The sequence below is a fragment of the Panthera onca genome, chromosome A1 (genome assembly GCF_046562875.1).
Source record: "Panthera onca isolate mPanOnc1 chromosome A1, mPanOnc1 haplotype 2, whole genome shotgun sequence".
Classification (NCBI taxonomy): domain Eukaryota; kingdom Metazoa; phylum Chordata; class Mammalia; order Carnivora; family Felidae; genus Panthera; species Panthera onca.
In genome coordinates this window covers 206,835,678-206,855,829 of record NC_138339.1, presented here as the reverse complement: position 1 = coordinate 206,855,829, position 20,152 = coordinate 206,835,678, and the positions used below count along the sequence as shown (strand labels likewise).

Sequence of the window (20,152 nt, the reverse complement as noted above, 5' to 3'; positions counted from 1 at the left end):
ATGTGAGCAGATAGTCATATACATGGAAACCTGAAATTGACTTAGAAAAGTTCAGACCAAGTAATTCTGAAAATGAGGTTCTTTCCACAATGTTTAATTAAGAATAAAAGAAGATGTATTTTTTTGAGTCATCATGTCTTTGAATGTTAGTAAACCACATGTAAATAACGAATAGAAGGCCAAATGGTGTGCCTGGCTGGCTCAGCTGGTAGAGCATTAGAGCATGTGACTCATGATCTTGGGGTTGTGAGTTCAAGCCTCATGATGGATGTAGAGAACACTTAAAAATAAAATATTAAAAAAAAGAATAAAAAATAAATCTTCCTCATTATTTTCTCCCACCATTAAGATATGGTGGGAAAAATAATTTTTAATTTAAAAAATCAAAGGAAAACAAAAGCACAACACTTTTCCCAGTTTACCAAATTACCTGTCACTGTATTTATCTCTTTTGACTCCCTGATTTTTTTGAAGAAATTCTAGAAGTAGAGTGTGGAAAAAGACCTGTATGGTAGATGTGGGACATGAGTTCTAACCTTCAATCTGCTTCTAGTTTGTGTGCGGCCCAAGTCAAATCCTTTACCTTTCTGGCATTTCTAGATTTTTCCACCAAAGTATCCCTAAAGGCAGAAGACAGTAAATACATACATAGGAGTCTTCTCACAACTGCTAGAGTTATTGGATTCTCATGTTCTAATTGTAAAATACCCATAATTTTGCTTTCTGTTTTATAATATTTGTTTTAACACGGAAGTAATGATTTAAATTGTTTTGCATCTAGTCATTTTATCCTTCAGGAAAATGTCCCTCGTCTATTTTTGTGAATCTTAAATACCCAAGCATAGAGATAGAACCTCAGTGTTTCTGGAGTTCTGATTTCATTCATTCCAAAAATGCCCTGGAGGAAAAGAAACATATATTTATGACTTTTTCACTGCAACTGTGTGTTATTTATACCGCCCCTAAAAGATACGTATGTTACTCATTTTATGCTTGAATTTGGGGTGAGAAGTATTCTACTGAGCATATTGAAAATAAAAGCAACAGCAATAATGGCATGTTTTGTTGGGGAATGCTAAACCACTGAGTCCCAAGATGAGTGGCTTTCTCTTCCAACAGGCTCCACATTCACACTCAGTCTGTGAACAAGTTGTATTGTACTTTCTTGGACTTGCCGGCACTGCCCTGGCATTGCAACTTAATGGCAGCATTCCCTGAGTGGCTTCTGTGAACTGTTCTAAGTGCTTTGCATGCATGTGCTCATTTAACCTTCACAACAGCCCCATGAGGATAGCCCCATTTTGCAGATGAGGAAGTGACAGAACGCAGAAGTTCAGCGGTTTGACCCAGAACAGACAGCGTGAGACGTCAGACCCAGCTATGGGGTTTGCCAGATTCCATCTCTGGCCTTCTTCATTGTTATTATTTGTAAGCCAAATACTATTTACATTTGTAAGAGTACAGTTTTAAGGACTGAAATTTTCAACTGCCCACCCAGAGCGGACAGCTAGAGTCAAAGGCTCTAGGACACGGCTGCCCTCTCATTGCCTGCACCGCGCCCTTGGAGTACTGAAAGAACTCTGCAGTGTGATATGCAGCTGCGTGTCGCAAGACGAGCGGTGTCTGATTTATAAATGACCCACATACACAGCAGAACACTCTCCCTTCCTCATTGTCTTTGCCACATTCTGAACCCCTGCTGCTGGCTGTGCCTTCAGAAAGCGGGAAAAGGAAATAGCTATTAGAAGCAGGGCCGGCTAGGGATGCTGGCAGGTTCCATGTGACACTGGCCTTTCTGTCTCTCTGCACGAGCGTGCGTGCATCTGTGTGTACGCAGGTGCCCGTGCGCATTTGTGTGTGCTGCCCCAATTGTGTTTATATGTCACCGGTTGACTTTGATCAGTTTTCACAGATGAGACCGTTACCTAGTTTTGTAAATGTTACCAGTTTTGCAAGGACATGGACTCTTTGGCCAAGAAATCCATTAAAAAGCTCAAAAGACGTGCAGTGTTTTCCCCTAAATTTTGAGAGAATTAAGGGTTTATTCAGTCCCATGAATTTGGATAAACTTAATCAGCTTGCTTTCATGTTTGTATGCGCAACGTACACCAGATATGAACTGCTTGGCGTGAAAGAGCGTTTTCTTGAGGGAAGAAAAGCCTTTAGGTAATTTGGGAGCATAGCAAACTTATTGAGGGAGTCAGTCAGACAATGTAATATTTCTCAGTTGGGAAAAGAAGGGACGTCTAATAAATTGAAGGGTGGAAGAAAGAGTGTTAAATGGAGGAAAGACACAGAAGCGAGAACAAAGGAGATTGGAAGAAAACAAACTCTTACTCATATATCCTCATGGACTCCCTCCGGTGTCTGGGCTGAAGGGAACCAGCTCCTTCCTCCTCCACTTCCTCTTATGTTTTATTGTTCCTTGTTGCTAGGACTTCAAAATAAAGCCAGAATTAGTATTCTTAGTACTATAGTTGGCCACCCTACGAGTTAAGCAGGTTTTTGTAAACTAAACTAAGAATCTATTTTACTATGGCCTTTTAATGCAATAAAATACATGTTGAATTCCAAAGTAAGAACAAGGAATAAACTTTCAGAATATAGCTCATTTGTACTTGTGGAATATATGTAAGCTCAGTATTTTTGCCTGCATAGCCCTCTAGTGATGTTTGCTTTCTGTCGCAATAAGAATGTTGACTTATCTTTTTCTTTACTGCCATTGTTATTGTTGAATGAAGGAAATACACAGAGAAATTTTCAGATAAGATCTTCTTCTGACATAGTTGGATGTTTTAATATTCTTAGATACCTGTCCTCTGATATCAAAACTAAAATGAATAAGAATTCAGCTACATAGGTTTGTAATCTCTGAAATTGAATCATAACCCGGCCTGTACCTGTCAGTGTGCCATTTTGTTTTGACATCAAAGTAACATGGATTAAATGATTTCCCTCTTCTCTGTAGCTATCGTCAAAGATAATGATGATTACATGGCCTATAATGCCTTCGTGGCTTTTTGGGAAGCATTACAGATTATAAAATCTGCTCACTAAAGCAGCCTAATAATAGCTGAACTTTTGTAGAAAACCCAAAGTATATCAAGTATTGTTTCCTTTTGATTACAGTTCTGATAATATAAATCAGTTTTGAAAATTTAATTTTGCATTCTTTTTCTGGGTCAGCATTAATGATTGAGAGCCAAATAGCAAGGAAAAATTAATTTAATAGCTCTTTGCTATTGTAAAGCATAGCTCGGTGGTTCAAATCCCTACCAAGAACCCACTGAAACTTAAGAGGGAGGCACGGTACTTAGAAGACATTATTTGGAACAGAGTGACAGGGAGCAATTTTCTATGCTGCAATAAAGCATGCATTGATTTTTCATTTAAAGAAACTGAAATAACATGGAAGAAATATTCTACTGTGAACAGTATAACAAAACAGCAAGAGATACATTTCTTGCATTTATGTGTAAGATACTAATGTCAGTTTTTACACACCATTAGATGCAATCACTTCGAGAGATGCGTAACTCGGATCGATTCTTAGGCTTTGCACTTGCAAAGAGCACATGAATACTCAATAACTAACATATACTGCTATATATCACTTTTTTTTTTTCATTTTTAGGTCTTTCCAAAACAGACCAGTTGTGAGATCTGGTTGCATTTCTTTCGTAGAGTTATTTGACGTGTAGTCTTCTCTCCTCCTACAGCATTTATTTCCTTCATGCAGTGGAGTGCTGCTATGGACTGAATGATTGTTTCCTCTCAAAATTCATAGACTGAAACCTATTCTTCAGTATGATGATTTTGGGAGAAGACTAGGGCATAAGGCTAGATAGAGCTCTTTAGAATGGGACTCATGAGGGCGCCTGGTTGGCTCAGTCAGTTAAGCATCTTGACTGTTGGTTTCAGCTCAGGTCATGATTTCACAGTTTGTGGGATCAAATCCGGCATTGGGCTCTGCACTGACAGTGCAGAACCTGCTTGGGATTCTCTGTCTCCTTCTCTTTCTGCACCTCCCTGCTCATGCTCTCTCAGTCTATCTCAAAAATAAATTAACATTAAAAAACATGATGTGATACTAAATTTCACCAAAATATACTGTATATTACAATAGTTATATGCATCATTAGCAAAAGTATTTCTTTTTAAGTTAATTTAGTACACACACACACACACACACACACACATACATTGTGTTTCTTTTGTACTTTATGTCCCAGTATATTAATATTAAATGATCTTTTCTCTGTAAATACTTACCTTAGTCCTTTTGGGCTATTTTAACAAGTTTTGATAGACTGGATGTTTATAAACAGAAATTTATTTTTTACAGTTCTGGAGGCTGAGAAAAAGTCCAAAATCCAGCAACCTGCAGATTTAGTGTTTGGAGAGAGAGAGAGAGAGAGAGAGAGAGAGAGAGAGAGAGAGAGAATCCTAAGCAATGTCTACACTCAGCACAGAACCCGATTTAGGGCTGGATCCCACAACCCTGGGATCATGACCTGAGCCAAAATTAGGAGTCAGACGTTCACCTGACTGAGCCACCCAGGCACCCTTAGTATCATGTTTCTTAAGGGAAATATATTTCTGCCATACTTTTTCCACTTAAATTAAAAATCAAGTAAAATAAAACAAGTATAAAAATTGACTATTTTAATGTTTATGCATTCATTTCCCATAAAATGGAAACATTTATTAATACATGCCTTCAGGTAATGCTGAGTAAGTTTCTAACTGAAAACATGCATGTATTTGAAGCCATATTTATATATATGGAGGTGTTTTCTCCTTATAAGAGACTATCTTGTTTTTGTTAATCCAACACTTATGCATGTATATGTACATATGTGCATTTTGTTTAAGTTATAAGTCACATTTTGTTCAAGAACTCACTAGTATAGATGGAAATTTTAAGCAAAGTTTGCATTACATATGGTACTGAAGATGTGATTAGTAGACATAAAAATCAAAGTAATGGAGACTGAGGAGAGTAGTTAAGCAAACTTAGAAAATTAGAAAATAAGCACAAGGAGCTATTAATTTGCAGGCATTTAAAGAAAATACTCTATTTCAAAGTACTTGCTACAATTGAATTATCTTACACACACACATGCATACATACATATTTTTTTTTTGGATGATTTCAGTTAGGTCTTATACTCAATCTTACTGGCATATGAACCCATCTCTTACACCAAATTTAGTTTGTTTTTTTTTTTTTTTAATTTTTTTTTAATGTTTATTTATTTTTGGGACAGAGAGAGACAGAGCATGAACGGGGGAGGGTCAGAGAGAGAGGGAGACACAGAATCGGAAGCAGGCTCCAGGCTCCAAGCCATCAGCCCAGAGCCCGATGCGGGGCTCGAACTCACGAACTGCGATATCGTGACCCGAGCCGAAGTCGGACACTCAACCGACTGAGCCACCCAGGCGCCCCCCAAATTTAGTTTATTTATGAACCATAATACAGAAGACAACATTTTAATTCATTCATATCTATCTTGTTTTACTCTTCTAGAATCTGCTTTTTATTTGCCCCATGTCATTCGCCATAGCAATTTTTTGCCTTCTGGGTATTTTATATTTTGAAGTTTTTTGGGTTTTGGGGGGGTTTTGTTGTTGTTTTGTTTTGTTTTGTTTTGTTTGTTTGTTTGTTTTGACAATCTGTATTTGTTTCCTAGGTCTGCTGTAACAAAACACTACTAATTGGGTGGCTTCAAAAAACACAGGAATTTATTCTGTCACAGTTCTAGAGGCTAGAAGTCCAAAATTAAAGTATTAGCCGGGCCATGCTGTCATAGCTCTAGGTGAGGATTCTTCTTTGCCTGTTCCTAGCTTTTGGTGGTTGCCAGCAGTTCTAGACATGTCACTCCCATTTCTGCTTCCATGGCCATATGGTATTCTCCCTTGTATGACCATGGCTGTGTCTTGTTTCTCTTCTTATGAAGAGAGCAGTCATGGGATTTAGACCCACCCTAATATTAACTTACCTGACTTCATCTTAAGTAAGTATGTCTGCAAAGACCCTGTTTCCAAATAAGGTCACATTCTGATTTTCCATGAGGACATGAATTGTGAAGGAGCAGTATTCAACCCAGTCTATCCTTTGGACCCCCAAATTCACATGCATCCCATTTACAAAATCCATCCACCTCCTCCCGCTATCATCCACGCATCTCAAACCTTTCTAGCAGGACTCTAAGTCCCAAATCAAATCTAAATATCAACTAAGAAAGTCTCACATCTCAGCAGCTAAATCAGGTGTAGGGGAGAATCTGGGTATGGTCCCTCCTAGGCAACCTTCCTCTTCTTTCACAGACCTATCACACTAGAAAAGAAATTACCTGTTTCCAAAATACAATGATGGAACAAGCACAGGGTAGACATTCTTATTCTTAGAGGGTGAAAATGGAAGGAACAAAGGGGTTAGTAGTCAAGGAAGTTGGCAACGCATAGGGGCAAATTCCATTAGGTTTCAAGGCCTGAAAGTAATTGTGTGCTCACTCCTTTAAGCTTTTTGACTCTCTGGGGCAGTAACCCACCCTTCCTGGTCCCTGTATCTGTGGCTGTACTTCAGAGTAATTTTTCCTTCATTTTGTCTCATCTCTGTCTCTTTCAGTCCACATTAGCAGCGTGATGTAAAATTCTCAAAAACTTTGTCTTCTGGATGTTGAGGGGATCCACACAATTAGACAAGAGTGTTCTCCACAGATCTTTCCTCAGTAACCTTATCTCTACTCCTGACTTCTCTTATGATGGTTGATTAGAGTCATAGATAACACCCTAATCACTACAGCCAAAGACTGTCCAGCCACACCTTTGTCCTTGTTTCCAGAACATGCGATTTGATAGTGAATTTTCCAAATCAATTGTTGGTTTCTTTTTGCTTAAAAGTTCATTCCTTAGTTGATCTCTTTGCTCTCACATTTTACTATAGCCAGAAAGGAGAAACCAGCTCACACCTACTACACTTTGCTGGGAAGCATTTCAGCTAAATATCCAAATTCATCAAGGACAAGTTCTACTTTTCACCCAACAATTTGTCCAAGTTTCCTGCCACTTCATAACAAGCATTGCCTTCCAGTGTCCAATAACATTTCCACCTGAAACCTTACGAGAAGCACTTTTAACATTCATATTTCTGTCTACATTCTGCTATTGAGGATAAAGCCACACGTATATCCTCAAACATGATAGAAACTTCCTCTATAGTTAGCCTTACTTCTTACTGAGCTCAGAGGAGAATCATTAAATTCAGTTTTTTAATGTCTGTATTTCTTCCAATAGTCTCTTCAAGGCAATCCAGGCTTTTAAAAACCATGCATATTAAAACTCTTCCAGCTTATTCCCATTACCCAGTTCCACAGTCACTTCCACATATTTACATATTTGTTCCAACAGCATATCACTTCTGGATACCAAAATCAGTATCAGAGGGCTGCCATAACGAGCAATACTAGGTGGCCTAAAATGACAGGAATTTATTCTCTCCCAGTTCTGAAGACCAGAAGTCCAAAATCAAGGTATAAGCAGGAATGTGCTCTCTAATGGCTCTCCAGGAGGATCTTTCCTTGCCTCTAGCTACTTTACTTCTGGTCATTGCCAGCAATCCTAGACAAAACACTCCAATCTCTACTTCCACCTTCGCATGGCATTTTCTCTACACAACTGTCTCTGTGTCTCAGTTTTCTTACAAGAACATCATACATTGGATCAGGGCCCACTCTAATCCAGTATGACTTCATCTAAAGTAATTAGATTTGCAAGGACCCTCTTTCCAAATAAGGTCATATTCTGATGTTCCCGGTGGACATATGGGGGTCAATACCCAACCCAGTGCACAGCCTATACCTGTCTTTTTTTTTTTTCCTCCAATTTCAATTAAATATATTTTTCTGAACAAAAGAATTCTATACCTTATATGACTCTGGTAATATTATTTAAAAATATATGATATACTTTGAATATATCTAAACTATGTTAGATAGTGATTGCTGAGTTTGAATTATTATCAAGGGAATGTAGAGTGCCTTTTACATAGTAAAATGGTCAGTGGATAGAAAAAAGTGCAATTTCTGGTAGGACTGAAAATTTAAGAGAATTGTGCCAAATGCAAAAAAGACAAATGAACTTGGTAACAAAATAAGAACAAATGAAGGTTGTAGACTATAAACTTTGGCAAATGTCTTTGGCAAAAACTAGATCATCTCTTCAGAATTTTAAATTGAACATAGTAACAAGGTGACTTACAGATTATTTTTTTCTGTAAACCAATATTCTCTATTCTCTTTTCTGTGCTAATATCACAATAGACATCATTTAAACATGTGCATGAGGCAGACTTATTTTCAGGTGTTTCCATCTGTTGTGGGAATATACTTGAAGAATAGAAGAGAAACATACACAAATTAAACACAAAGCCAGGGGAGAAAAGAAAAAAAAAAAATGAGAGTAAACATCTGCAGGGAAACAGTGTGGAAAAATGTTTGAGCTGCCTGTTATTAACTACTCAACCTGTTTTACATTGGAATCCTGCATAATTACATTCCAGGGGAGGGGCAAACAACAGATGTTGAATAAAGGTTGAAAATAAGAAAATGAGACTATTTGAAAAATAAAGCTACTTTACTCACCAACAGGCCTTTTTTTTTTTTTTTTTTGGCATGACTTTTAGATAGCAATTGATTTCATATATTCACTATGCATTTAGATGCAAACAAAGCATTCTTTTTTTGTCTAAGAAACTGATCAATTATACGCATCCATATATGCCCAAGTTAGAGGTGCTTAAAAAGCAAAACAAAAATAAAAACAAAATGCAGCATTTCTTTATAACAATAACATTTATTGTCATGTGTTGGATAAAAAAAGAGTTGAAATTGTTTCAGAAATATATATATTTCTTATTACTAAAATCAATACGCTTTTAACAATCAACGGTTTCTAGGGGATTGAGTAAACAGCTAAGTTTCAAACAGTTTGTTGTTTCAAGCTCCAGACGATACACATCAAAATTTCACTAGCAGCGAAAACTTTTATTAGAGCCTTGTTCTCTAGGGATATTAAAGAATAGACAGTCTGCAACTTTGATTTTGGTGGCCTGATTTTTTACATATTCTACCCACTACTACAGAAAGGTTTTTTATTTTATTTAGGATAAAAGAATCCATCATCGCAGGAGTATTTTTCCCATTGACCTAGGCATTCTTATAGCTACTTTGCATTGTTTCTATCTCCTCTAAACGGAAATACGCCCCCAAAGTAATTTTCTTCCAGTCACACTAAGTTTTATGCACCTGGGGAAATACAAATGACCGTATCTGTCAGGGATTGATCAATCTAAAGGATTTTAATATAAAAATTTCAATCAATAGAGAAGGATTCATGATTCAATTGGCCCTTTTTTCCCATTTGGTTTTTCTATTTGTTAACTAAAAATATTTTATTTTTCAAGCATTCCCGACTTTGCTTTCCTTTGCTATCCTCACCCTACACACCATCACAACTAGACTTCAGTCTGTTGACCTACTTCCTCCAGGTGAGCAATTTCTTCATCTGCTGGCTTTCTTCTCTGTGATCCGAATTTTACTTGTTACATGATGACACTCATAAGACTATCCACACATAAATTCGGAATGTGTAGACTTTATTCCTTTAAAGGAAAATAGAATAGTAAATAAGTAATTTATTCTATTTTATTTGCATCGCTACTTTCAATATTTCAGGAAAAGCTGTGTAAGGTTAAGGGTTGAAAAGAGAAACTACATATTCATTTATATCAGGGTTTGTTTTTTTCACATTTATAGTTCTTAAATGAGTGTAAGTGGTCCAATTCTTAATTGCTTAATGTAAAAAATCACCGCTTTTACAAATTTCACTTCAGAGTTAGTGCTAGGGAAATGCTAAGGAAGAAATTGGTGGGATAGAGAGAGGGCTGATATAGGAGAGGGGATTGGTTATTTTCCTTGAATGTTAGTTGTTGGTATAGAGCAAGGTACATCACTGTTGAATTCTGAAGAAGAAACTGTTTCACCTGAGAAATTGGGTCCACAAATTCTTCTTTCACTTTGAACAGGCAATTACATTCCAAATTAGATGTGTTATTTTATGGAAATATATTAAAGGCTTCTTTACACATTACTTTGTAAAATCGGTACACATCACCCTAATACAGATTCCTAAAGGCAGGGCGGAACCAAGTTCATGTCAATTGCAACAGCTAGTGAAGCTCAAAATTAAAATCCCCTGAACTCGATAAATTTTGTCGATATATTTTAATTTGGAAGTATGCTCTACATGTGACTCACATAATCTAGGAAAACACATTGAAATTTGAAATAACTGGATGGATTAAGTGAATGACAGAAAGAAGTATATATCTCAGGTGAAATTTTAGCTCATTTCATGATATTCTTCTAACTCTGGGTTGTATATAGTCCAAGTCTGAGTCATTTGAATGCTTTTGAGAGATTTCATTGGTTTCTCGGTAGTTTAATCTCTACACGAGGGAAACAAGCCAATGGAGAAAATTAATATATCAAGTTGTCGCTGTGGTTGAAAAATGCACATGTATGTTACAGTAATCTATTACTGTTATATTTATTTGTGTTGCTTTACTCAAGCTAAGAAAAGAGAAGAGGTTGCATTATTTTTAGATGGAAATGAATGGAAATTGGAGAGAAAATACAAGAAAAGGCCTCAAACAGTGTTGCAGTGAGGAAATTTTTACTTATTTCCAATTTGGGGAAGTAAGGTGGAAAGTTTGACAGCATGAGTGCATGTACATACACATATACTGACACATCTATATAAAATCATCCTTGTCATCCTTAAATAGTTGTGATTTCACACTTACTAAATTATAATCGATTGGGGAAAAAGAGTTTTATTTATCAATTCTTATTTTCAACTTCAATGTAAGAATTAAATTTAAGGGTAAAATTTATAGCAAAAAAAGCATTTTGGCTTTTAGAATGTAAATGTCTGCACATTATTTTATGTGTCCCTAAAAATCTCTCTCTTAATCTGACACTGACACTCTGCTCATGTCCACATGCATGCTTCTGGTGAATGTACATGTGTGTGCATGTGCACACCTGTGCTTCACCATGACTGTCTATTAACTTGAAACACTGGGCCCTTTGGGAGTTATCACTGAGCATCAGGAAACCCAAAAGCTGTTGTAAGGCGGGTTAGGTCTTTATTTTATTTCCATTAAATAGTTCCAGAGGATTTTTGTCCTTAGGCAAGGCTCCTTCCATTCATTTCCACTTGGTATGGGAATGTATTTTTTCATCATGTGTACAAAGGGTGCTTATATAAGGAAATGAATGCATGCCTTTTTAGTTGTATTCCTTTGTTGATAGTTACCTGATGTATTGGAAGCTGTCATTTTAAAACGTATATTGCCTTCACTTAAAATATCAAGATAGTGAAGCTTATGAATATTTTCCATCAACATATATGCTACAATAAAAGTCTTCAATTTAAAACTCTGTTACTGGAGCTCATTGAATATAATATTTTCCTATTTTTGTACATATATATTTCTTTGATTTTTAAAATACTAGAATGATTATATGTAATATAATAATTTCATGCATGTGTGTGTTGTAAAACAATCATAATAACTTTAGCTTTTTGTTGAAATCACTGTTATCTCTCAACTATATGGTTCGTATAGATACAACCTTTATGTTTATGGATAATAAGTAGATCAATGAGTTATATATGTTAGACTATGACCTTTTAAAATAAATGGTTAATCTTACAATGAATCATTTATATTTGAATTTTATGCAGAATAATGTGCAGATATATATGTTTTTAATCGTAAAAGCATCATTCCCAATAGATAAGAAGTTTCATTTGCCAAGTACTTCTAACTTAATAATTTTCTATTTTGCAATAATACTTACCACAGTGACCTTATTTACAATAATAATTAACTAGGTAATTTTCTGTTGTGATCATGCATGTTTTCTATCAATTCAATGAAGAAACACAAATACATATTTTATTAGAAATTTGCCAGATCAAATAGTTATATTTCATTCCATTTTGCATTGCACCTTGGGTTTTAATATTAGATAATTTTAGATCAAGGAACATAACCATCAAGTCACCTAAAAATTTAAGGTTAAAGTGACACTTTCTCAAATTCAAGTTGTTCTCTCTTTTGAGCAGACACATTGTGATCCCAAGTATATGTCCACTAGCATGTTCCACATCCTCCAATTGACCTAGGTAATAATTACAGCCTTCTAAAGGAATTTTAGGGTTCAGTTAGATGATTGCTACCATTTTCCTAAAGATTACAGAAATATTTGCTGGAACAGAAAGTATACAAATTCTACTTGTTAGAATCTAAGTTTGTTGTTTTTGTTTTTTGTTTTTTTAATGACAGAACTGCCTAAATAATTTATTTGGGGCAGATTACAGAGGGTTTTGAACACGAGGCTGAGTAGTTCAGATTATAGCAGTCCCCCTTATCCACAGTTTTATTTTCCATGGTTTCAGTTACCTGAAGTGAACCTCATGGTCCAGAAACAGATGACCCTCCTCTGACATCTCGTCAGATGGTCAATAGTAGCCTATGTCACGTCATAGTGCCTACATCATTCACCTCACTTCATCTAATCATATAGGTATTCTATCACTTCACATTATTGCAAGAAGGGTACATACAATACAATTTTTATTACAGTATATTGTTACAATTGCATTATATTACTATTAGATATTGTTAATCTCTTAGTGTACCTAATTTATAAAATAAACCTTTTTAAAAACAAACTTTACTGTAGGTATGAATGTATAGGAAATAACATAGTGTATATAGGACTTGGTGCTATTCATGGCATCCACTGGGGTCTCGGACCGTATCTGTATGGGAAAGGGAGGACGACTGTATAACCTTTTTCAGGAATGACCATGGAAATTGTTAGGCAGCTCCTCAAAAATAGCTTTGGCAACACAAAGGGTCACTTCTTCTGAAATTGAGCATACATATTCTTGGGGGGGGGGGGGGAACAAATATAACATGCCTGAATTTAAAAAAGACTGTCTCAATGAATTCAATGAATTCTCCTTGTGATATCAATATGAATTTCCAATTAGATTAGATTTAGATTGCAAGTCTGAAAATAAAATAAGTTTTCATATATTTATATTTATTTCCCCGTTAATATTACTCATGGGGACTACACTTCACTTTTATCATCTGTTCTTTGCTCCAGGTATGACTGATTATCAATTAAATCATAGAAAGTACTCTCCAAGATAAGAAAGTATTTAAAACATCACTGTAGACACCTTTTGATGTTAATACTGTATTATAGATGGATAAGCCTTCATATCCTTTAAAAATACATTTTTATCTTTGCTGTGATTCAAGGATAGCCTTCTCCAATAGCTGTTGACTCTCGGTTTGGTTACATAGCAGGGTGATATAGAGGGACACATCTCCTATCTTACAATATATGAATTTCCAGACCTCTTTTCCCAATTTCTCCATTGCTTCAGTGTGCTTTAATGATTACAAAATATTAAAGCTGTTACAGAAAAATGGCTTGTCATTGCCAGTAAAGTCCATTACAAGAAACACTTTTGTATATTTACTCTAGAACATAGTATTGAGTGTATTGATTTTGCTTAAATTTTCATTCTTGGGATGACCCAATCATACAGGATAAAAAACATCAGCTTCCAATAAACTAACAGCACACTAAAGGTAATAAGAACAGAATGGTTTCAGAGAAGTAATTCCAAGAACAGGCTTTATTTAAATTGTTAGTTCTCTTTCCTTTCCTACTCTTTATGTATTTTAAAACTATCTATAATATAGTAGCAATAATTGTGGTAACATGAGCAGCTTGGTAGTAGGAGTTGTTTTAATAAAATCAAGGCCAAATTGTTTCGGTTCAAACTATTGGTATATTACTCTTTTTTTTTTAATTTTTTAATTTTATTTATTTTTGAGAAAGAGCATGAGCAGGGGTGGGGCAGACAGAGAGAGAGAGTGAGAGAGAGAGAGAGAGAGAGAGAGAGAGAGAGAGAATCCCAAGCAGGCTCTGCACTGTCAGCATGGAGCACGAGGGACTTGAGCTCACTAACCGCAAGATCATGACCTGAGCTGAAACCAAGAGTCGGATGCTAATCCAACTGAGCCACCCAGGCGCCCCTTGGTGTATTAATCTAAAGTTACCTTTGGGCTACTATCAATCTGAATAGTACTTTCAGACAAACTTCATTTCACAGAAGGCATTTTTGGTGAAAAATACATATTTATTATCATTTGTGTGTGTGTATGCATGCACATCAAGAACACTTACCTTTGGTTCACTTTTAAGTTGTAATATAAGCAATATTTGGAGGAATCATTTATAGAGAAGTATAGTTTCATATATATTTCCCATTCATATATGTCCATAAATACATTTTGTATTGCATCTTTCTTTAAAAACATTATGTTTTTAAAAAGTCCTGAACTGATCTGCTCTTTTGGAACCGTGTCCAACTAATTTAAGGTAAGTGAATCGAAACTTTGGATCTATCTCTAGAGTAGAGCCCTATGAATTTTATGAAAAGCTTTCAGAGACTAGAATGTTATTGAAAATATGAGAACACAAAAATCTTTCTTAAAAAAATTATCTTTTGGGACTCCCAAATCCTGTTGGCAGGTGTTGATCACTAAATAATAAGCTAGAGAGGATTAGTTGCATCTGAATTAACTCTGTTTTCTGAGAATGTTAAAAATGACACCCAGCTCTGTGTACTTGTCTCTAGCAATTGAAAACAAGTGCTAGAAATGAGATGAACAATGGGATTTGAACTGGTACACAGATATATATCCCAATAGAAATCAGATGGCAAGCCTGAGAGAAAAACGCTCATGAGACTATCTTCCTTGCTTCTTGCAAGGAGCTCAGCTTAACAGGCATGTTTTCATTGACCTTCCTTACAGGATTAGCACTTTGCTGGGAGGATGCCTTGAATTTTGGATGTATTCATCCATGTCATCAAAAATGGTGTCATTATCTGAGATGGGGTTAGCTAACAGAGGCAATAAAAGCATAAGAAAACATCCTCTTTAAAGATGAAGAATAGTAGCATATTTAAATAGTCTTGGGCCTGAAATTCGGAGTAGTGTTTAAGTTGTTATAATTTTAAATTTGTCCTTGTAAACCAAATGTCTTTCACTATTTCATGCCAGAGCTAGGTTTATCGCCGTATATAAATCAGGTTCTTTTTGGAAGTTGCATTAACCCTTTCAAGACTCTAAAATTACAGGGACTTATTAATGAATTCACATGTGATGATAGCTATCAGATAAAGTACAAGATATAGACGCAGCTAACTTAAACTAAAACAGAGAAACTGGCACGTTTGACACAACAATGAAGTAGAATCAAAAAAGGACAAAAGGAGAAACCCAGGAGTGAAGGAAAAAAACCTATAGATGCTAAGGTGTGGGTTTTCAGGATACTTGCTGTTTTCTTTAATTTAAAAGTATAAAGAGGTGATTATTTAAATCCAGACTTTAATTTCAATAAAGGTGTCACTGATTTAAAAAAAAACCCTAAGGGGAAATATTCTGACCTCTGTGTTTACATATATATCCCAGGCAGATTTATTTATCTTATTTTAAATTATAATAAACAAATAATATGGAACTCTATAGGTTATCAATAATAAATAGAGAACTTTAGATTTTTATATAAGCATGGTATCTAACAGACAGATATGATGTTACTTCATTTTTTTTTTTTAAAGTAAGCTCTAGGGCCAAAGTGAGGCTTGAAGTCATGACCCTGAGATCAAGAGTCACATTCTCCACTGACTGAGCCAGCCAGGTGCCCCAGATCTCATGGAACTTTAAATCCTGTATAATTCACAGTGAAAGAGAGCCATTTTGCATAACATTGTTTAGGTCCTGGGATCATTCTAAAAGCTAAGCTCACAACCTCATAAATGAATGAGGTTTTTTGTTTGTTTGTTTGTTTCAATTTTTTATTTAAATTCTAGTTTGAATGATTTTGAAATAAGTAAATTATAAGGAATAGTCTCTTCTATTGTAGATTACCAATAGTATTAGATGCCTTTTTAATTTACTCTTCTTTTACATCAATGGTAGCTTTCAGGTGTAGATATTGAACGTGTTCTGTGTACTCAAGGAATAGAGCATGAAAGAATGAAAGAATGGAACACAGTATCGGTACCTTGATCCTCAAGGTGTGTAAGGATCTCACTGAGGCAAATGGATTAAAAAATAATGAGTTACGAAGCAATGCTGGTATATATAATTCAGTGGAAAAATGTGGCATTATCTTCATCCTAAACAGGAATGCTTATTTTGGACATTTTCAGGAATTTCCTGTAGAAATTTATTCTTCATATCCGGAACCAACTTTGAAAAGTTTCTGAGATTCCTCATCTACCTTATTTGTGGCCATTCTCCTTACCTTGTAAAATTATTTATTACCTCTCTCCTAGACCCCAAACATATCTTCTTTCTTCCAAACCTTTCCTCTTCTGGCGTTCTCAAAGAATCCTTTAATCTTTCAGATGTGCTCATATGCAATCTTATGGTTGGGTAATAATAATAGCAAATTAGAGAAAGAGTGAAGACATATAAAGTAGATGTAAGAAGAGGAAATATTTTTCTAATGCAGAATTATAAAATACAGGATTTATCCTATTAATATAAAATACCAGTTGAGTCAACATGCATTAAGACTTTTCTCTAGTTTATAAGGAGTAGGATGAGATGTTAGCAGAATGGGGTCACAATGGGGTCTGAATGACTACGCCAGTGAATCATGTCATGTCCTATTGTGCTCTGCTGGAGATATCCTGGTGGGGACCAAAACTCTATATATCTGTTTCCAGAAATAATGCTGATTTGAATGCTGCTTGCCCTGTGGCTCATCTCAGTTTTGTATGTTAATAAGTGCTGTCTAATACCTTTTTGATCAAGCACATATTTTAAAAATCTTCTGAGACATAGGACATTCAAATACCTATAATTTGAGGGTTCATTGTCTGCTTCATTATTTTTTATTATTATTATTCAGAGCCTTTCTATTCTCTTTTAAATCCTAGTCAATGTTCTGTACATTAATAATTTATTTTTTGGTATTGCCACATATGTCCTTTGACTTCTAAAGTGGTCTTTTACTATCTTGTGAAATGCACAGTCCTGTGTGGTTACTGTTTCACTTTCTAACCCTTTCACCTGGATCATCCTCTTCCTGCTCTCTTTTTGTTGAAACTCATCGTCCTTTGAATTTTAGATCAAGCACTATGACTAGTACAAAGCCTTTCACAATATTGTAGTCAACACTTTTCTCTGTATTTCTGTTCCTTGACCCTCATGTAACATAGTTCAAAATGTAATTGATCAGGAGTTATTTGCCCTAGCTGATTTTAAACCTAGTTTCTAGTTTCCAGTCAGAGTAGAAATGCCTTAGTGAAGAGATAAATTCTTACAGACTGGAGAATTTTAGAAGTGGATACACATAGGTTTGTCTATGACAAACTTTTACTTGATACATTACTGTTCTACAACATTCTATTCAAGATGACTGCTTGAAAACCTCCAATGCCTAAGCACAAAGTTTGTGTTTGATTCGTTCTTACCTTGTGAATTCTTGAGTATAGCTTCTTCAAACTAACCACCGAACTGTACATATCTAATGCTGTCACTGAATTTGAGCTGTTATTACTCTCGTGGTGCATTTGAGTTGTATTGTTTTTCTTTGAGTTTTTCTATTGTTTTTCTTGACTCTGTCAGAGTCCCTCACTCACAAAAAAAAAAAAAAAAAAAAAAAAAAAATGCAAACTTTGTTTCATTAGTATAGTATCAAGTTTCAGAGCCAGTTCTTATCAACCTACCAGTTAAGAAAGAGATGGCCTGGGGCGTCTGAGTGGCTCAGTGGGTTAAGCGGGAAAACTTTTGGGACTTCAGCTCAGGTCATGACCTCACAGTTCGTGAGTTCATGCCCCACGTTGGGCTCTTTGCTGTCAGTGCAGAGGCTGCTTGGGATCCCCTGTCTCCCTCTCTCTCTGTCCCTCCCCCACTTGTGCTCGCTCTCGCTCTCTCTCTCTCTCTCTCTCTCTCTCAAAAATAAATAAACATTAAGAAAAGGAGCAAAGAAAGAAAGAGATGGCCCCATTTATCTGTGCCTTCACTTTAAGCATCTGCTGCTGCCCCAGGTGATGATGGCTGCACCTACAGATTGGGGAAGGGGGGACAGCTAAAATACGAACGTTAATTTCAGGGCAGTGCACTATGGGACACAATTATATTTGTGCTATAGGTTCCCAATGCATGGTTTAGATTCTCACTTATAAGATATTCTTGCTACTTCTATATCAGATTTCCTTATATCCTTTGGCTCTCATTCTTTAAGTTTCCGTTTAATTTAAGTTTTCTTCATCTTAGAGCATTACTATATGTGGTCAATATATATGCCAGAAAATTCACTCTGGTAGACATGTTGTTTTGTCCAAAGGGTCACAAACACTTAAAACCATCCCTGAAGGCATGCAGGTGCACTGAATAGTATGTGCAAATGCTCCCAGTGCTCCACATACCCAGCTGCAATTGGATTCGGTTGACTATGATATAGGCCAGTGGTTTCTGGTGTCTGAATGCAACCGTGGCAATACATTCGGAAGCATTGTGCAATGCAGGTGCACGCTGGGGGACTGCTGCTTCAAAGCTGCCATGGTTTGACTATTTGATAGTATTATAATAACTTCCACTTCAAAATGTGCTTTCCACCTATCAAAAGCAGCTAGAATGGCATTTCACAACTGAAGTAAAACCTGGAAGCCTGATTGGCAGTGGATCAACCTAAAAATATATGCGTTTTTCTCTCAGTGTTTTTATTACGTGAACTGTGTGCCCAAATTCTGCTTCCTGATGGCCAGTTGTTAGGACACAATGCAAGTCTCTGGACTTGTAACCTGCAGTTTATTCATGGTGTCACTGCCAACGTGTGAACAGACATCCTCACGAAATGAGCATATCAGCGTACATAACGCGATTCATGGTCCCGTTGACATTAACAAAACAAAAGAAGCTGCCTCTCTCTGTCTCAAAATAATACATAGATGTTAAAAAAATAAAAACAAACAAACAAAAAAAAAAACAAAAGAAGCAACAGCACATCCCACAGGTGTATTTGTGTGTTAGTTCCTTGATCAGTAAAACATTAGATCCCCGTGCACAATGCGGGGATCATACAATGTGGTAGATGAAAGATCACTCAGTGATCTTAGTGGTTGGTTCTCTGATGCCACATTTTCCCTAACTCCTTCCTTGTCTTCCCTGCACAAGGGATGTACCAACCTTATTAAAAAATTGTGCTAAAATTAAGCCTCGCAGTCATGTGAACACTGGCAGAAAAAAAAAGCGTGTGATAAAATTGTAATATATTCTTTTTCTTTCTTATCTGACACAGAAAAAAAAGTTTTGAGACAAGTTTCCAACACTGTCTCTAGAAATAATATCGAGAGTGAAATTTTACCCCTCTTGTAGTCAGATAGACTGAAATCAGAAGGTTTATTTTTAATTAATCGGCTAGTAAATGAGACATAGAAATCATAAATGGAAATAATTTGAATGAATATAGATAAGGTGCCATTTATACAGAATGATTCACCCCATCATGATAACAAGTGTAAGGGGTTTATAGGATGGTAAAGGAAAGTCAGTGAATAATCATCAACCGCCAAAAAAAGAAAGAATTGTTTATGTTAGCAAAGTGTCAGTTCACAGGATCTTGTGAATTATGTCAACTCACTGAAAGGAAAATTTAATCACAGATTTGTTGGACTGTATTCTGATGAGGTTTCTATTTTAGCATTGATACTTTTTATCTGATACGTTAGAATATATTTGGATTAAATCGGAATTTGTTGCACTCATAAGGAAGTGTGTGTGCATGTGCGAAATTGAGTGTGTGTGCTGAAGAACAGAAAAAGACAGCGAAAACAAGCTGTTCTCATACCAGCAAAACCTTTCAGTAGGAAACTGATACACAGAAACTGCCAGTCAAAGGTCTTGGTTTGTCATTGTTTCCTGGTAGATAATCTGTGATGGCTTCCTAGTTTAGATTCCGTAGAGTTAATC

The 20,152-nt window shown here is 35.9% G+C and overlaps 1 protein-coding gene across 5 annotated transcripts in view; it reads left to right on the top strand.

Moving 5' to 3' along the window:
* PCDH17 (protocadherin 17) overlaps positions 1 to 20,152 on the top strand; it is a 99,928-nt gene that overhangs the window by 69,934 nt on the left and 9,842 nt on the right. For 4 of the 5 annotated variants that reach the window (XR_009611396.3, XM_060637039.3, XM_060637040.3 and 1 more), the window contains one exon: positions 9,467 to 9,550. The exons of the other annotated variant lie outside the window; for it this stretch is intronic. Coding sequence is in view for 3 of the 4 variants with exons in the window: in XM_060637039.3 (XP_060493022.3) it covers positions 9,467 to 9,550 (84 nt within the window). In the remaining variant the exon portion in view is untranslated. The remainder of the gene's footprint in view (positions 1 to 9,466; positions 9,551 to 20,152) is intronic. 5 annotated transcript variants of the gene reach the window in all.